Source organism: Erinaceus europaeus, chromosome 13 (genome assembly GCF_950295315.1).
Source record: "Erinaceus europaeus chromosome 13, mEriEur2.1, whole genome shotgun sequence".
Lineage (NCBI taxonomy): Eukaryota > Metazoa > Chordata > Mammalia > Eulipotyphla > Erinaceidae > Erinaceus > Erinaceus europaeus.
In genome coordinates, this window is record NC_080174.1 from 11,027,737 (window position 1) to 11,042,547 (window position 14,811).

Consider the following 14,811-nt stretch of genomic DNA (forward strand, 5'->3'; position numbering starts at 1 on the left):
AGATATTTTAATGCAATTATAGTAGATTTTTAGAGTGTTCTGATATATGGCATATTTAGGGTGGTCTGACTGTTTATAGGAGATTTCAGAACTTTTTTCAGGGCAGGCTTAGTGATAGTTGATTCTTTCAACTGTTGCTTGTCTGAGAAGGTTTTTATGCCTCCATCTAGTCTGAATGACAGTCAAGCAGGATACAGTAGTCTTGGTTGAAAGCCTTTCTCACTGAGCACTCGATAGGTATCTTGCTGTTCTCTTCTACCCTGTAGTGTTTGTGTGAAGAAATCTATTGATAATCGTACGGGTTTTCCTCTGTAGGTGACTCTCTGTTTTTCTCTTGCAACCTTCAGGATTATATATATATTTATTTTCCTTTTTGTTGCCCTTGTTGTTTTTTTATTGTTGTTATAGTTATTATTGTTGTTGTTGATGTCATTGTTAGAACAGAGAAATGGAGAGAGGAGGGGAAGACAGAAAGGAGAAGAGAGCTAGAAACCTGCAGACCTGCTTCCCCACTTGTGAAGAGACTCCCCTGCAGATGGGGAGCTGAGGTTTTAACCAGTATCCTTATGCCACTCCTTGCACTTTGCACCACCTGCACTTAACCTGCTATGCTACCGCCCAACTCCCAGGATCTCTTCTTTATCCTTATTCCTTTTCATTCTAAATATTATGTGTCTTGGTGTCTTTTAGTCTGGGTTAATTCTGTTTGGGACCCTCCGGGCTTCTTGAACCTTTGTGTCTTTTATGTTGTCTAGACTAGAGAAGTTCTCAGCTATTATGCCCTGAAGAATGCTTTCTTCCCCTCCCTCTCTTTCTTCCTCTGGTAAGCCAATAATACGTATATTATTATTTCATCTATTTTGTTGTCCTGTTCTGATACTGTTTTAACTTGTTCAGCTAGTTGTGTTCTTGGCTCAGCTATTTCACCTTTCAGCTCTCTAATAACCTTGAGATAATTAGTGTTTTCTTCCAGAGTCTCATTTGTTGTTTCTGCATTTCTGGTGACAATTCTTTCAAACTCTTTACTCACTCCTGTGACTATTTCCTTAACTAGTGTTTGGATGATGACCTCACTATTCTGTGGTTGAACCTTTGGGGGGCTTTCAGCTAGACTTTTATCCTGGTTCATTTCTCCAATATTTCTTCTTGTTGGTTTAACCATTTTATATAGTATGTTATGAGGTCTCACTCTCAGTACTTTTTAAATTACTGATCACTCTTGCCTGGATTGACTTGTGTCTAAGTAAGGTACTTAAAGAGTTCACAGTTGTGGAAATTAACAGTTGTTTCAATATTATTTCAGTCCCTGAGTTGGAGCACAACAGCTGTTAAACCCTCTTTTGTTCTTTTGCTCCCCTCTTTTTCTTCCTGTCATTGTCTTTCATCTCTTTACTTATTTTGTTCAGCATAATCACCCCAGCTCCATCTACTTTGTCCCAAGAGGCCACGCTATCTCTCTTTTAGAATTCTTGAATGTTTGTGTACTGTGTGTGCACGCACATGTACACGTGTGCATATGTGTTTGCCTGTGCATGTGGACATCTGAAGAATCACATCTCTGTGTCCCTGAAACAGAAATGTGTTTGTCTATCACTGCTAACACCCGCGTCTTGTGTTTATTCAAGATTGAGCAAAGGCTGGCCCAGGCACAGAACCTAACCCAAGGCTGGGAAGAGATCAAACACATGAAGGCTGAGCTATGGATATACCTCCAGGACGCAGATCAGCAACTGCAGAACATGAAGCGGAGACACTCGGAGCTGGAGCTCAATATTGCACAGAACATGGTGTCCCAAGTAAAGGTAGGTGATCATGCTGTTGTCTGTCAGTCCTTATTCATGAGTGTAGCTGCTTCAAGTAGAATCAGAGCTTGCATTTAGTGGCAGGGAAGGATAGTTCTGAAAGAAAAGCATTCAGATGTTTCCTTGGAGGCTTCCATGACTCCCTTGAATGAATAAACATTCTGTCTGTCGTTTGTTCCTCAGTCAGACAGCTGTAACTTAGCTGACCAAGCCCAAAGTGCCTGCCTCTAGACAAACAAAAAGTCATTTCACTAGCATTTGGTCACTATTGCTAAAGTTTTAAAAGTTGTAGGATTGTGAGTGTATCAATTAAACAGGGATTGAAAAGATGATACATTAATTAATATTTAATTTATTAAAATGAAGTAGAACTTGATTTTGATTATATACATATATATAATTGGAAATATAATACCAAACTATTACTATTGATTAGAAACTATCAGATTTTGAACAAACATCAAAAACATTTTTTTTCTGTGATAGGGAACCTTTTCTATTTTCTGCTGAAGTCTTGTTTGCATATGGAGAAAAGAGGAAATGGCAAGTTAGATTTTATTTTCCTCAAAAGACACTGCAAGTGTCTCTCTGTCTCTTTCCTTCTCTCTGTCTCCCCATCCCCTCTCAATTTCTCTCTGTCTCTGTCCAATAATAAATAATTAAATAAATATTATTTGAAAAGCTGTTTCATCCATTCTTCATTCTACATTTACTTGGAGAGTTACTGCATATTTATCTTTTACTATTGTTGTCCTTTAGGATTTTATTTTTATCATTTGACTTGGGAGGATTAATGGATTACCATACAGTTGACACATGCATACAATCTCTTCTTTTCCCATGGTAGATGCCTGCAAAACTGTCACCCAACTGTCATCCCCCAACTTATGTCCTTTTGTACCATCATGCACCAGGACCCTTCTGCCTCAAAAAAAGAAGCCCAGCCCCCACCTTGTGTTCCTTCCACCCCAGAGGAAGTATTGCTTTGGTGCAATACTCCAACCCCAGTCCAAGTTTTGCTTTGTGTTTTCCATTTCCCTTTAGGATTTCATTAAGAAACTACAGAGCAAACAGGCATCAGTGGCTGCTGTCACCGAAAAGGTAAACAAGTTAACCAAGAAGCAAGAGTCTCCTGAGCACAAGGAAATCAGCCACTTAAATGATCAGTGGCTGGAGCTGTGCCTTCAGTCAGATAATCTGTGCTCCCAAAGGGAAGAGGATCTTCAGAGAACAAGGGGTTACCATGACTGCCTGAATGTGGTGGAAGCATTCTTAGAAAAGTTCACAACAGAATGGGACAACTTGGCCAGGTAACAGCTGTTCTGCAATGCATCACAAAAATGCTGAGTCAGAATTTTTAACAAGTATTTATTCATTTCCATCTGAAAGAGAGAGAGAGAGAGAGACCCAGAGAACTGTTCTGGCATATGTCATATGGGGACTCAGACGCAGGAACCTCGTGCCTCCAAGTCGTAGGTTGTAAAGCTGAGGAAGCTTAGAGTAAATATCAAATATTATTGGAGCACAGAAGTATCCAGGTATTATGATTTGGTTTAACTTAAAAATATTATTAGTGATTTAATATTGATTTATAAAATTATGAGATAACAGGGTTATAATTACATACCATTCCCACCAATAAAGTTCTGTGTCCCCATTCCCTCTATTGGAAACTGCAGTAGTTCTCCCAAGGTCACAGAAACGGACTATTATTTCTATAACTATCTATATTTATATATATTTGCTATTTTTTTCCCTATGGTCCTGCCTTCTCTTCCTTTCTAAGTCACATCTACACTTGTTAGTATGTCTAAATGTCTTGCTTTTCCCCCTCTTTTTGGGTGCTGATGGAATTAGAGTTCAAAGCTCTGTTGTCATCTTCCCTCAGTATTTCTCGCATTCTAGGAGTGTGGACCAAAATTCCTTATGGGTCACAGAAGGTTGAAGTTCTGGCTTCTGTAATTGCTTCACTGCTGGACATGGACATTGGCAGTTTGATCCATACCCTCAGCCTGTTTCTCTCTTTCTGTAGTGGGGTAGGGCTCTGGAGAGGTGAGGTCCAGGGGCACATTGGTGAGGTCGTCTGCCCAGGGAGTTCAGGAAAAAATCACAGTAGCGCCTGCAACTTGGTGACTGTGACTTAGTGAATTTCTAAAGAAACCCTGGTTGAATTTTGTTGAGTTTTCAGGTAATTTTTCTACAGGAGAGCAGTCTGAAGTGGCTCTTACTCATAGCCATGCCTCTGGAAGTCTTTTTTTTTTTTAAGTCATTTGTTTAATTTGTGATGAATATTGGTTTATAATATTATAAGATTACAGAGTATCATTTCACATTACACTGGTTTAACTTCTGACATAAAAATATATGGCTCTTGGGGCCAGGCGGTAGTGCGCCTGGTTAAGTGCCCACATTACAGTGCGCAAGGACCCGGGTTCAAGTCCCTGGTCCCCACTTGTAGGGGGAAAGCTTCACGAGTGGTGAAGCAGGGCTGTAGGTGTCTCTGTCTCCCTCTTCATCTCCCCCTTCTCTCTCAATTCCTGTCTGTCTCTACCTAATAATAAATACATATAAGAGAATATTTTAAAAATCTATATCTATCTCGTATACTCTTACATTCCCTAATAATAATGAGAACCATGCCACTTCTGTCCAACATCCACCTATAGCAGTGAAGCTTGTAAAGTAACATGCTGCAAACTGACACGGATGTGAACACAACAAACGTACTTTATCTTCACTCTTCCTCCAGGACTGATACAGAGAGTACGGCTGTCCACTTGGAAGCCTTGAAGAAGCTAGCCTTGACCTTGCAGGAGCAAAGGCAGGCTGTGGAAGACCTGAAAGCCCAGAAGCAGAAAATGACAGAGCACCTGAATTTAGATGACAAAGAGTTCATCAAAGAGCAGACCGCTCACCTGGAACAGCGGTGGTTCCAGCTTGAGGACCTGGTTAAGAGGAAAGTCCAGATGTGCATCACCAACCTGGAGGAGTTAAGCGTGGTGCGAGCCAAGTTCCAGGAGCTCATGGAGTGGGCAGCAGAGCAGCAGCCTAATATCACTGAGGCCCTTCAGCAGAGCCCCCCGCCAGACATGGCCCAGAACCTTCTCCTGGACCACCTCACCATTTGCAGCGAACTGGAGGCCAAACAGATGCTCCTGAAATCGCTCATCAAGGATGCAGACAGGGTGATGGCAGATCTGGGTCTCAATGAGAGACAAGTCATCCAGAAGGCGCTCTCTGATGCTCAAAAGCACATAAACTGTCTCAGTGACTTAGTGGGCCAGAGGCGGAAGTACTTAAACAAGGCCTTGTCTGAGAAGACCCAGTTTCTCATGGCTGTCTTCCAGGCCACCAGCCAAATTCAGCAGCATGAGCGGAAGATCACTTTCCGTGAACATATCTGCCTGTTGCCTGATGACATCAGCAAGCAAGTGAAGACATGTAAGAGTGCCCAGGCCAGCCTCAAGACTTACCAGAATGAAGTCACAGGACTCTGGGCCCAGGGCCGTGAACTAATGAAAGGAATCATGGAGCAGGAAAAGGCAGAAGTGCTGGGGAAGCTTCAGGAGTTGCAGACTATCTATGACACCGTTTTGCAGAAGTGTAACCATCGGCTCCAAGAACTGGAGAAAAATCTCGTTTCCCGGAAACATTTTAAGGAAGACTTTGATAAAGCCTGTCACTGGCTCAAACAAGCCGACATCATTACATTTCCGGAGATCAACCTAATGAGTGAGAGTTGCAATCTGCACACCCAGTTGGCCAAATATCAGCAGATTCTGGAACAATCTCCGGAATATGAAAACCTCCTTCTGACCCTGCAGAGAACTGGGCAGGCCATCTTACCCTCCCTGAATGAAGTGGATCACTCCTACCTCCATGAAAAGCTCACCACCCTCCCCCAGCAATTTAATGTCGTTGTCGCCTTGGCCAAGGACAAGTTCTACAAAGTCCAGGAAGCCATTCTTGCTCGAAAGGAATATTCTTCTCTGATTGAGTTGACTGCCCAGTCTTTAGGTGACCTGGAAGAGCAGTTCTTGAAAATGAGCATAGTCCCCAGTAACCTAGAGGTAGAGGAGGCTCTGGTTCTCCAGGGTGACTACAGAGCTCTCTTGGGGGAGATGACCAACCTTGGGGAAGCAGTAGGTGAACTCAACCAAAAGAAAGAAGGTTTCCGCAGCACCGGGCAGCCCTGGGAGGCAGACAGGATGCTGCATGTCGTCACTCTGTACCACAGGCTGAAGCGACAGGTGGAGCAAAGAGTCAGCTCACTGGAGGACATCGCCAGTGCTTACCAGGAGCATCAGAAGATGCACCAGCAACTGGAGAAGCAGCTGGAGAAGGTGAAGATAGAGCAGTCCAAGGTCAACGAGGAGACCCTACCTGCAGAGGAGAAGCTGAAGACATACCATTCCCTGGCCGGAAGTCTGCAGGACTCTGGAATTCTCCTGAAACGGCTGGCTGGGCATCTGGAAGATCTCGTTCCACACCTGGATCCCCTGGCTTATGAGAAAGTCAAGAGGCAGATCCAGACCTGGCATGAGGAGTTGGAACGGTTGACTTCGGCCATCAGTGAGACAGTGACAGAGTGTGAGAGCCGCATGGTGCAGAGCAGGGACTTCCAGACAGAGATGAGCCAATCCCTGGACTGGCTGAGGGGTGTGAAGGCAGAGCTGAGTGGGCCCCTGTGCCTTGGCCTGAACCTCCAGGACATCCAGGAAGAGATCCGAAAGATCCAAATCCATCAGGAAGAGGTCCAGTCCAGCCTGAGAATCATGGGTGCCCTGAGCAATAAGGAGAAGGAGAAGTTCACCAAAGCGAAGGAGCTTCCCTCCACTGATGTACAGAACACCCTGGCTGAGCTGGCAGAGCTGGAGGGAGACATCCAGGAAGCCTTACGCACCAGACAGGTTGGTCGTCACCAGACTTCTCTTTGATCTGCCTCTGCTTATTGGCAGATTCTCTGCATAACTGTATGTCAGTTGTCTTTTGGTTTATCTCATCATAGCATAACATAGCCCAGATTTGCTCCTACTGTCACCGGTGATAGAGTTTCCTCTGTAAGACTGAATGATATTCTCTCTTTCTATGCATATAGTACATTTTTTTATCTATTTATAGACACTAAGGTAGTTTTTTTAATGACATGGCTGCCATGAAATAGTGCTGCTATGAGCCTAGAAGTATGCATATCTCTTGGGAATAATGATTTAATTTTCTTTGGGTCATACCCAGAAGTGAAGCTATTAGGTCAGATGATAGTTATACTTTTTAATTTCTTGTTTATTGATTTACTTAAGTCGAGGTAAAGAGTTATAGAGACAGTGAAAGAGATCACATCACTGAAGTTTCCTTCAAGGACCAGACTTGAACCTATGTTGTGCACATGACAAAGTAGTGCAGTAACCAAGGGAGCTATTTCACCTCCTACCCTCTTTTTTATTTCTTTTTTTTTTTTTTAATGCTCTGTGGTAGTGCATTCTTTTTTTTTAAATAGTTTTTTAAATTTATTTTCCCTTTTGTTGCCCTTGTTGTTTTTTCATTGTTGTAGTTATTGTTGTTATCATTGTTAGATAGGACAGAGAGAAATAGAGAGAGGAGGGGAAGACAGAGACGGGGAGAGAAAGACAGACACCTGCAGACCTGCTTCACTGCTTGTGAAGCGACTCCCCTGTAGGTGGGGAGCCAGGGGCTCGAACTGGGATCCTTATGCAGGTCCTTGCATTTTGCGCCGTGTGCGCTTAACCCGCTGCGCTACCACCCGACTCCTTCTTTTTTATTTCTTAAGGAACCTCCATGCTGTCTTCTTCTGTGATGGCTACGCTAACTCACATTCCTGCCAGTTGTGTCATACTTTAAACCAACAGAGGCATCATTTTGCTTTGGTTAATTCAGTCTGCCAATACTACAGAGCATTCTGTTTTTCTTTTCTTTTAATTATCTTTTAATTGTTTTATTTTAAAGAGAGAAAGAGAGAGACTAGAGTACTCCTCAGCTCGGGTTTATAGTGGTGTGAAGGGCTGAACCTGAGACATTAGAGTCATAGGCATGAAAATCTTTTTGCATAACCATTGTACTATCTCCCCCACCCACATTCTGTTTTTCTTTAGAGAAAGTTTCATGATTGATCAAGTTCTCACTATACAGCTCTTACTCCCTTTCTATTCTTGTTTATTTATTTTAACCACCATGACATAAAACAAGACGAACAGAAGGTAAAAGCAAAGAACAATATAAATTTCACCAACTCCTCAATTCCCAAACATCCGTGTGAATAAGGATCGGAAAATAAATGAAGATATTAAGCTATTTCTCACAAGAACTGTTGCTCACACGTGTGCGATTATTTTTGTACAGGCTATCTTGACCGAAGTGTATGGCCAGTGTCAACGGTACTACCAAGTATTTCAAGCAGCTAATGACTGGCTTGAAGATGCCCAGGAAATGTTACAGCTGGCAGGGAATGGGCTGGATGTTGAGAGTGCAGAGGAGAATCTCAAAAGCCACATGGAATTTTTCAGTACAGAGACTCAGTTCCGACATAATCTAGAGAAACTCCAATGCCTAGTGGCTAACCTTGACCCGGTCATCAAGCCAAGTGGGAAAGAGGGGCTGACAGAGACAATGGCTTCCCTGGAAGAGAAGAGTCAGAGGTTGATCCAAGAATCACACGCTCAATTAGAGCTCTTGCAAAGGTACTTGGAGTTCTTACTTTATCCTTCAGATTTGGGTAAAGTGGATTCTTACATAGAAAAATGGGAATATAGGAATGATACACATCAGCACATAAATTAGTTCTTCTCTCTTGAACATTATGACACTAATCATTCTGCACTTAAATGAGCCATTTCCAGTTGCTTACTGACTTTGCTAAACTTTTTCAAGGTGTGCAGTTCAATGGCAAGATTACCAGAAAACAAGGGAAGAGGTTATCAAATTGATGAATGATGCAGAAAAGAAATTGTCTGAATTCTGTTTACTGAAGACTTCTTCAGGCCAGGAAGCAGAAGGAAAGCTATTAGAACACAAGGTCAGTGTTGTTTGTGGTGGTGTTCTTAATAATCTTACATTAGGATTATAATTATAATTGCATTGGTAGTATATTTGCAATGTGAGAATTCCATAAACAGGTCAATCAATCTTCACTTCAATGGAGATCTATCAAGTATGAAAAGAATACATTTTAACCACATGTATAGCAGTTTTGATTTAAGTAAAGGCTGTCTTTTTTTTTTCTTTTCTTATTTAAATTACCTGTTAGGAAGACATAGCTCATTTTAAGGAAAAAAAAAACATTCTGCTTCTGATAGATGTGATACTCAGTATATTTCAGTAAATATGATAACTTAGATTAATATAATAAAATACAAAGCTTAAAAACTCACACTTTTAAAGAACAGAAGATAGACTGTAAGAAACTTAAAAATCCAATTTGAATAAAATGTTGTATTTTGGTTTGCTTGTATTTTTTATGCCTTTTTTTTTTTACTTAAGTTGAGTTAATGCCATCTTTTTTAAATAAACTAATTACTTATCTTACCTCTTTAAAAAAAAAAGTCAAAGTGTGGGTCAGAGAATACAGGTCTTGGATCCCTAAAGTCCCAAGTTCTATGCCCAGAACTTCCACATACCAGAGCTAAGAACTGCACTCTATCTTTCTCTCATACATAATAAAAATAAATAATTTTGCCTTTTAAAATGTATAGACATAAAATAAAAGATAAAAGCCATAAGCCTAACTCCACTAAGAATTAATATAAAAATAACAGCTTCCAGAAGAATGTAGAAGTGTGCAGGAGAATTTTCTTTAGCAGGTAATTTTGGGCTTTCTCAAAATTCATAGGGATATTTTATTTTATTTTTATCTTATCTTATGAAGTATTGCCATCAGGCTTATCCCAGCAGCCATTTTATTTTTTTTCCTTTCTTTTTATTATTTTTGAGATTTTTTTATTTTTTTAAATTTATTTATTCCCTTTAGTTGTTCTTGTTGTTTTATTGTTGTAGTTATTATTGATGTCTTTGTTGTTGGATAGGACAGAGAGAAATGGAGAGAGGAGGGAAAGACAAAGAGGGGGAAGAGAAAGACAGACACCCTCAGACCTGCTTCACCGCCTGTGAAGAGACTCCCCTGCAGGTGGGGATCTGGAGTCTGAACCGGGATCCTTACACCGGTCCTTGTGCTTTGTGCCACCTGCGCTTAACCCGCTGCGCTACCGCCCGACTCCCCCTTTTTAAAAAATTTTTAAAGTGTTGTATTTATTTTATTTTTGAGAGAGATGCAGAGAGAGAAAGACACAGGGCAATGCTCAGCTCTGGCTAATGGTGGTGCAGGGGATTGAACCTGGGACTTCGGAGCTTCAGGCATGACATTCTCTTTGCATAACCACTATGCTAGCTACCCCCGCCCTTTTTTTTAAAAAAATTTGTTTATTATTGGATAGAGACAGAAAGAAATTGAGAGGAGAGGGGAGAAAGAGAAGCAGAGAGACACCTGCTTCACCAGTCATGAAGGTTTCCCCCTCTAGATAGGAACCAGGGGCTTGAACCCAGGTCCTTGTGCACTGTAGTGTGTGCACTTAACTAATTATTTTTAATAGAATAGGACAGAAAGAATTGAGAGGAGGAAGGGGGAGACAAAGATAAAAACCAGGAGCTTCAGTGGCGCAATTGGTCAGCGCGAGGCACTTACACAGAAAGATAGACACCTACAGACCTGCTTTGCTGCTGCAGGTAGGGGCCAGGGGCTTGAAGCCAGTTCCTTGCACATGGTCATATGTGCACTTAATTGGGTACACCACCACCTAGCTCCCTTCACAGACCTTTTGAAAAGTCTATTTCTCCCACTGCCAACCCTCTTTTCATCCCCTTCCCCCAAACCAGGCACTAGTGTCAGAAGTCACCTCTTTCCATGAGAAAATTGTTGCCCTAGAGGACAAAGCTTCACATCTGGAAAAGACTGGGAATGATTCCAGCAAGGCCACTATAAGCAGGTCCATGACAACAGTCTGGCAGCGCTGGGCACGGCTGCGCGCTGTGGCCCAGGACCAGGAGAAGGTTCTGGAAGATGGTGTGGAGGAGTGGAAGAGCTTTAACCAGAAGGTAATGGTGCTGTTTGTAGGCTCAAGGGATTGCTCCCTGGCAGTTTTTGTTTTTTTTTTAAGTATCTGGTTCCTATTTGAAATTGACCTTCATAAATTTTTTTTTTAAAAAAGAAACTTTTCTGAAATCTCTAGTTCAATGATATGAAACACCAAAATTATGGAGACGCTCATCAGTTAGATGACAGGCCTTGCCTGTATCAAGTCCTGGGTTTGATCCATGATTCTGTTCTCTCTTTCTTTCCCTTGTTAAAAAAAATAAGCAAATCTCTAAAAAGTATATTAAAAATACATAAATAAAAATAAAAGTCTACCTTTGAACTTTTTTAATAAAATAAATAGAATCAAAAAGTCCAAATAAGGGCTCAATCATTTTGGTGAGAAAGCCAATTAATTAGATTTTGTAAAGAGAACAAGCTGATATTTTTCCTGTTTGCTAAACTCTTAGTGAAACTTTTTTTACCTGGGCCTGAAAATACAAAATATTTTTCTTTGCCATGAAAGCAAGCAGGAATATAATTTTAATGATACCAAGTACAACAAGAAAGATATATCATGATATTTTAAACAGATGGTATATATTAACAGATAGTAAACATTAATACTTAAGGATGTAAATAATATATATACACATGTGCCCTGGCATATATTTAATACCTGGTTTATGTTATTAGGGTCTATATTCTTTATCTTGAACTGTACTAGAATTTTCATATATCACATATTACAATACCATATTAATTTTGTTATAACATTATAATTCCAAATTCTATATTTACTTCCTGCATTTAATTGGCATTCAGGGTTATAAGACACATCTTTTTTTTTTCCAGGTGTTCAGTTCAAATGTTTCAGTGCAAACATTTTTTTTTATTTCTTTATTGGGGGATTAATGGTTTACAGTTAATAGTAAAAAAGTTTGTACATGCATAATATTTCCCAGTTTTCCACATAAAAATTCAGCCCCTACTATTTCCTCCTCTGCCATCCATGATCTAAACCCTCCCACCACCCCACCCCAGGGTCTGTTACTTTGGTGAAATACGCCAAATTCTGCTTAATGTTTTCCCTTCTGATCGTGTTTTTCAACTTCTGTCTGTGAGTGAGATCATCCCATGTTCATCCTTCTCTTTCTGGTTTATCTCACGTAACATGATTGCTTCAAGCTCCATCCAAGATGGGATGAAGAAGATGAATTCACCATTTTTATCAGCTTAGTAGTAGTCCTGCCTGAAGACCCATTTTTTTTTTGCCTCCAGGGTTATTTCTGGGGCTCATGCCTGCACTACGAATCCACTGCTCCTAGAGGCCATTATTTTCTTTGCCTTTTGTTGCCATTGTTGTTTATTGTGTTATTACTGTCATTGTTGTTGGATAGGATGGAGAGAAATCGAGAGAGCAGGGGACAACAGAGAGGAGGAGAGAAAGACCGACACATGCAGACATGCTTCACTGCTTGTGAAGTGACTCCCCAGCAGGTGGGGAGCCGGGGCTCAAATCTGGATCCTTACGCCAGTTCTTGTGCTTCGCGCCATGTGCACTTAACCTGCTACACTACCGCCCGGCCCCCAAGACACATCTTTCTTAATAATTCAAAGGGACACACTTGTCATCATTTTATTTTTGTTTCCTTTAGAAACAACAAGCCCTACAAACTTTTTTTTTTCCTGTTAGGAAGTTTCCAATTGCCTTGAGATTATTTTGAGACTAGAGTTTAAAATTCAGAATTAGAGAAGTGATTGTTTCAGAACACGAAACAGTAGTTCACATTTGAGTTTCCTGATGTGTAGAACTGGCCCCTTCATCCTTAGCAGGCTTTAATGTGTCCATGACAAAAGGAACACTTACTGGAAGGCCCAGTTTTCCTCATTTCATCATGTTATTGAGTGTCCTAATCTGTTCACCTGTCATCAGGTCAGAAAGGCCAAGGAAACGACTGATCTGCTACAAGAGAAATTCCCAGGAAGCTCAACAGAGAAAACCTCAAATGCAGAGCTCTTAAATCTTCTGGAATATCATGACACATTCATCCTGGAGCTGGAACAGCAGCAGTCAGCCCTGGGCATGCTACGAGAGCAAGCCTTGATCATGCTCCAGGATGGGACCAGCCCACGCTCTGGAGAGGAGCCCCCCACCATTCAGGAGATCTCAGCCATGCAAGCTCAGTGCTTGAGGTAATTACATGCCTGCTCTCATTGCTTATCCCAGACCTTGGCCATGACCCAAAGGCACAAATTGCATCCAAGTTGCGCTATCACTCCTCCTTACCACATTCCTCTATTCCCAATGTCCCTGCTTTTCATTTTTCTTGTATCTTTACTTATACAAAAGATGTGTCTCTTATAATATTTAGAAATACAATGGTTGGGGGGCCAGGTGGTAGCACAGTGGGTTAAGTGCACGTGGTGCGAAGTGCAAGGACCGGCATAAGGTTCCTTGTTCGAGCCCCCAGGTCCCCACCTGCAGGGGCGTCACTTCACAGGCGGTGAAGCAGGTCTGCAGGTGTCTGTCTTTCTCTTCCCCTCTCTATCTTCCTCATCTCTCTCCATTTCTCTCTGTCCTATCCAACAACAAAAACAGCAATAAACATAATAACAAGGGCAACAAAATGGAAAAAATGGCCTCCAGGAGCAGTGGTTTCATAGTGCAGGCACTGAGCCCCAGCAATAACCCTGGAGGCAAAAAAACAGAAAGAAAGGAAAAAAAGAAAGGAAGAAAGAAAGAAAGAAAGAAAGGAAAAAGGGAGAAAGAAAGGGAGGGAGGAAGGAAAGAGAAGGAAAGAGAGATAATAATTAGCCGAATAGATTTAATCTGTATTTGTTACTGTTTTCAATGAAGCAGCAAAGACAGATAACTAAAAGAAAAAAAAAATAGAGGGAGGGTAAAATAGCTTAATGGTTATGCAAAGAGACTCTCATGACTGAGGCTCCAAAAAAAGTCCCAGGTTTAATCCCCTGCACCACCATAAACTAGAGTTGGACAGTGCTCTGGCATAAAAAAAAAAAAAAAAAAAAAGGAGGAGGGGGAACAATTACATAGCAAAGCGCAAGGACTGGCGTAAAGATCCTTGTTCGAGCCCCCGGCTCCCTACCAGCAGGAGAGTCACTTCACAGGCAGTGAAGCAGGTCTGCAGGTGTCTGTGTTTCTCTCCCCCTCTCTGTCTTCTCCTCTTCTCTCTGTTTCTCTCTGTCCTACCCAACAACGACAACATCAATAACAATAACTACAGCAACAATAAAAAACAAGAGCAACAAAAGGGAAAATAAATAAATAAATTAATTAAATGAATATTTTTTTTAAAAAAAGGAAAAACCTAAGCTGACACATAACAGAAGTAAAGAGAGTCTTCCCTAAAGAGCAGTTGAATAAAGCTCCCATTACAGAAGGGATGCGTAGAGCTGGAAGATAGCGTAACATTTAGACTGTGCCGATGTTATAATTAAAAAACTTTAAAGGGCTCAGCTGTGGTGAGGCTCGGAGCAGATTCCAACAATCCAAGCTTTCTTGTGGCAGTATAGTAGTACAGGAAGTTATAATTTTAAGTACTAGAAAATAAGCAATTATCGGGGCCAGGCAGTAGCGCGCCTGGTTAAGCACACACACTATGGTGCACAAGGACCCGTTCAAGCCCCTGGTTCCCTCCTGCAGGGGGGAAGTTTCACAAGTGGTGAAGCAAGGTTGCAGGTGTCTCTCTGTCTCCTTCTCTCTCTGCCTCCCCCTCTCCTTTCAAGTTCTGTCTCTATCCAATAATAAATAAATATACTAAAAAAAATAAGCAATTATCAGCAGGGGTTTGGGTCACTCATTATGGCTGTTGAGGAATTGAGAAAAATTCCATCATTGGCATCACCGTCATCTGCATCACCTGCATCCCCGTCCTATCCAACAACAGTAACATCAATAACAAC

General features: G+C 41.4%; 1 protein-coding gene across 2 annotated transcripts in view; it reads left to right on the forward strand.

Annotated features, from left to right (window-relative positions):
• SYNE1 (spectrin repeat containing nuclear envelope protein 1) overlaps window positions 1–14,811 on the forward strand; it is a 606,430-nt gene that overhangs the window by 338,248 nt on the left and 253,371 nt on the right. For both annotated transcript variants that reach the window (XM_060205315.1, XM_060205316.1), the window contains 7 exons: window positions 1,626–1,802; window positions 2,847–3,112; window positions 4,552–6,712; window positions 8,160–8,497; window positions 8,688–8,832; window positions 10,686–10,904; window positions 12,818–13,077. In XM_060205315.1, coding sequence (XP_060061298.1) covers window positions 1,626–1,802; window positions 2,847–3,112; window positions 4,552–6,712; window positions 8,160–8,497; window positions 8,688–8,832; window positions 10,686–10,904; window positions 12,818–13,077 — 3,566 coding nt within the window. The remainder of the gene's footprint in view (window positions 1–1,625; window positions 1,803–2,846; window positions 3,113–4,551; window positions 6,713–8,159; window positions 8,498–8,687; window positions 8,833–10,685; window positions 10,905–12,817; window positions 13,078–14,811) is intronic.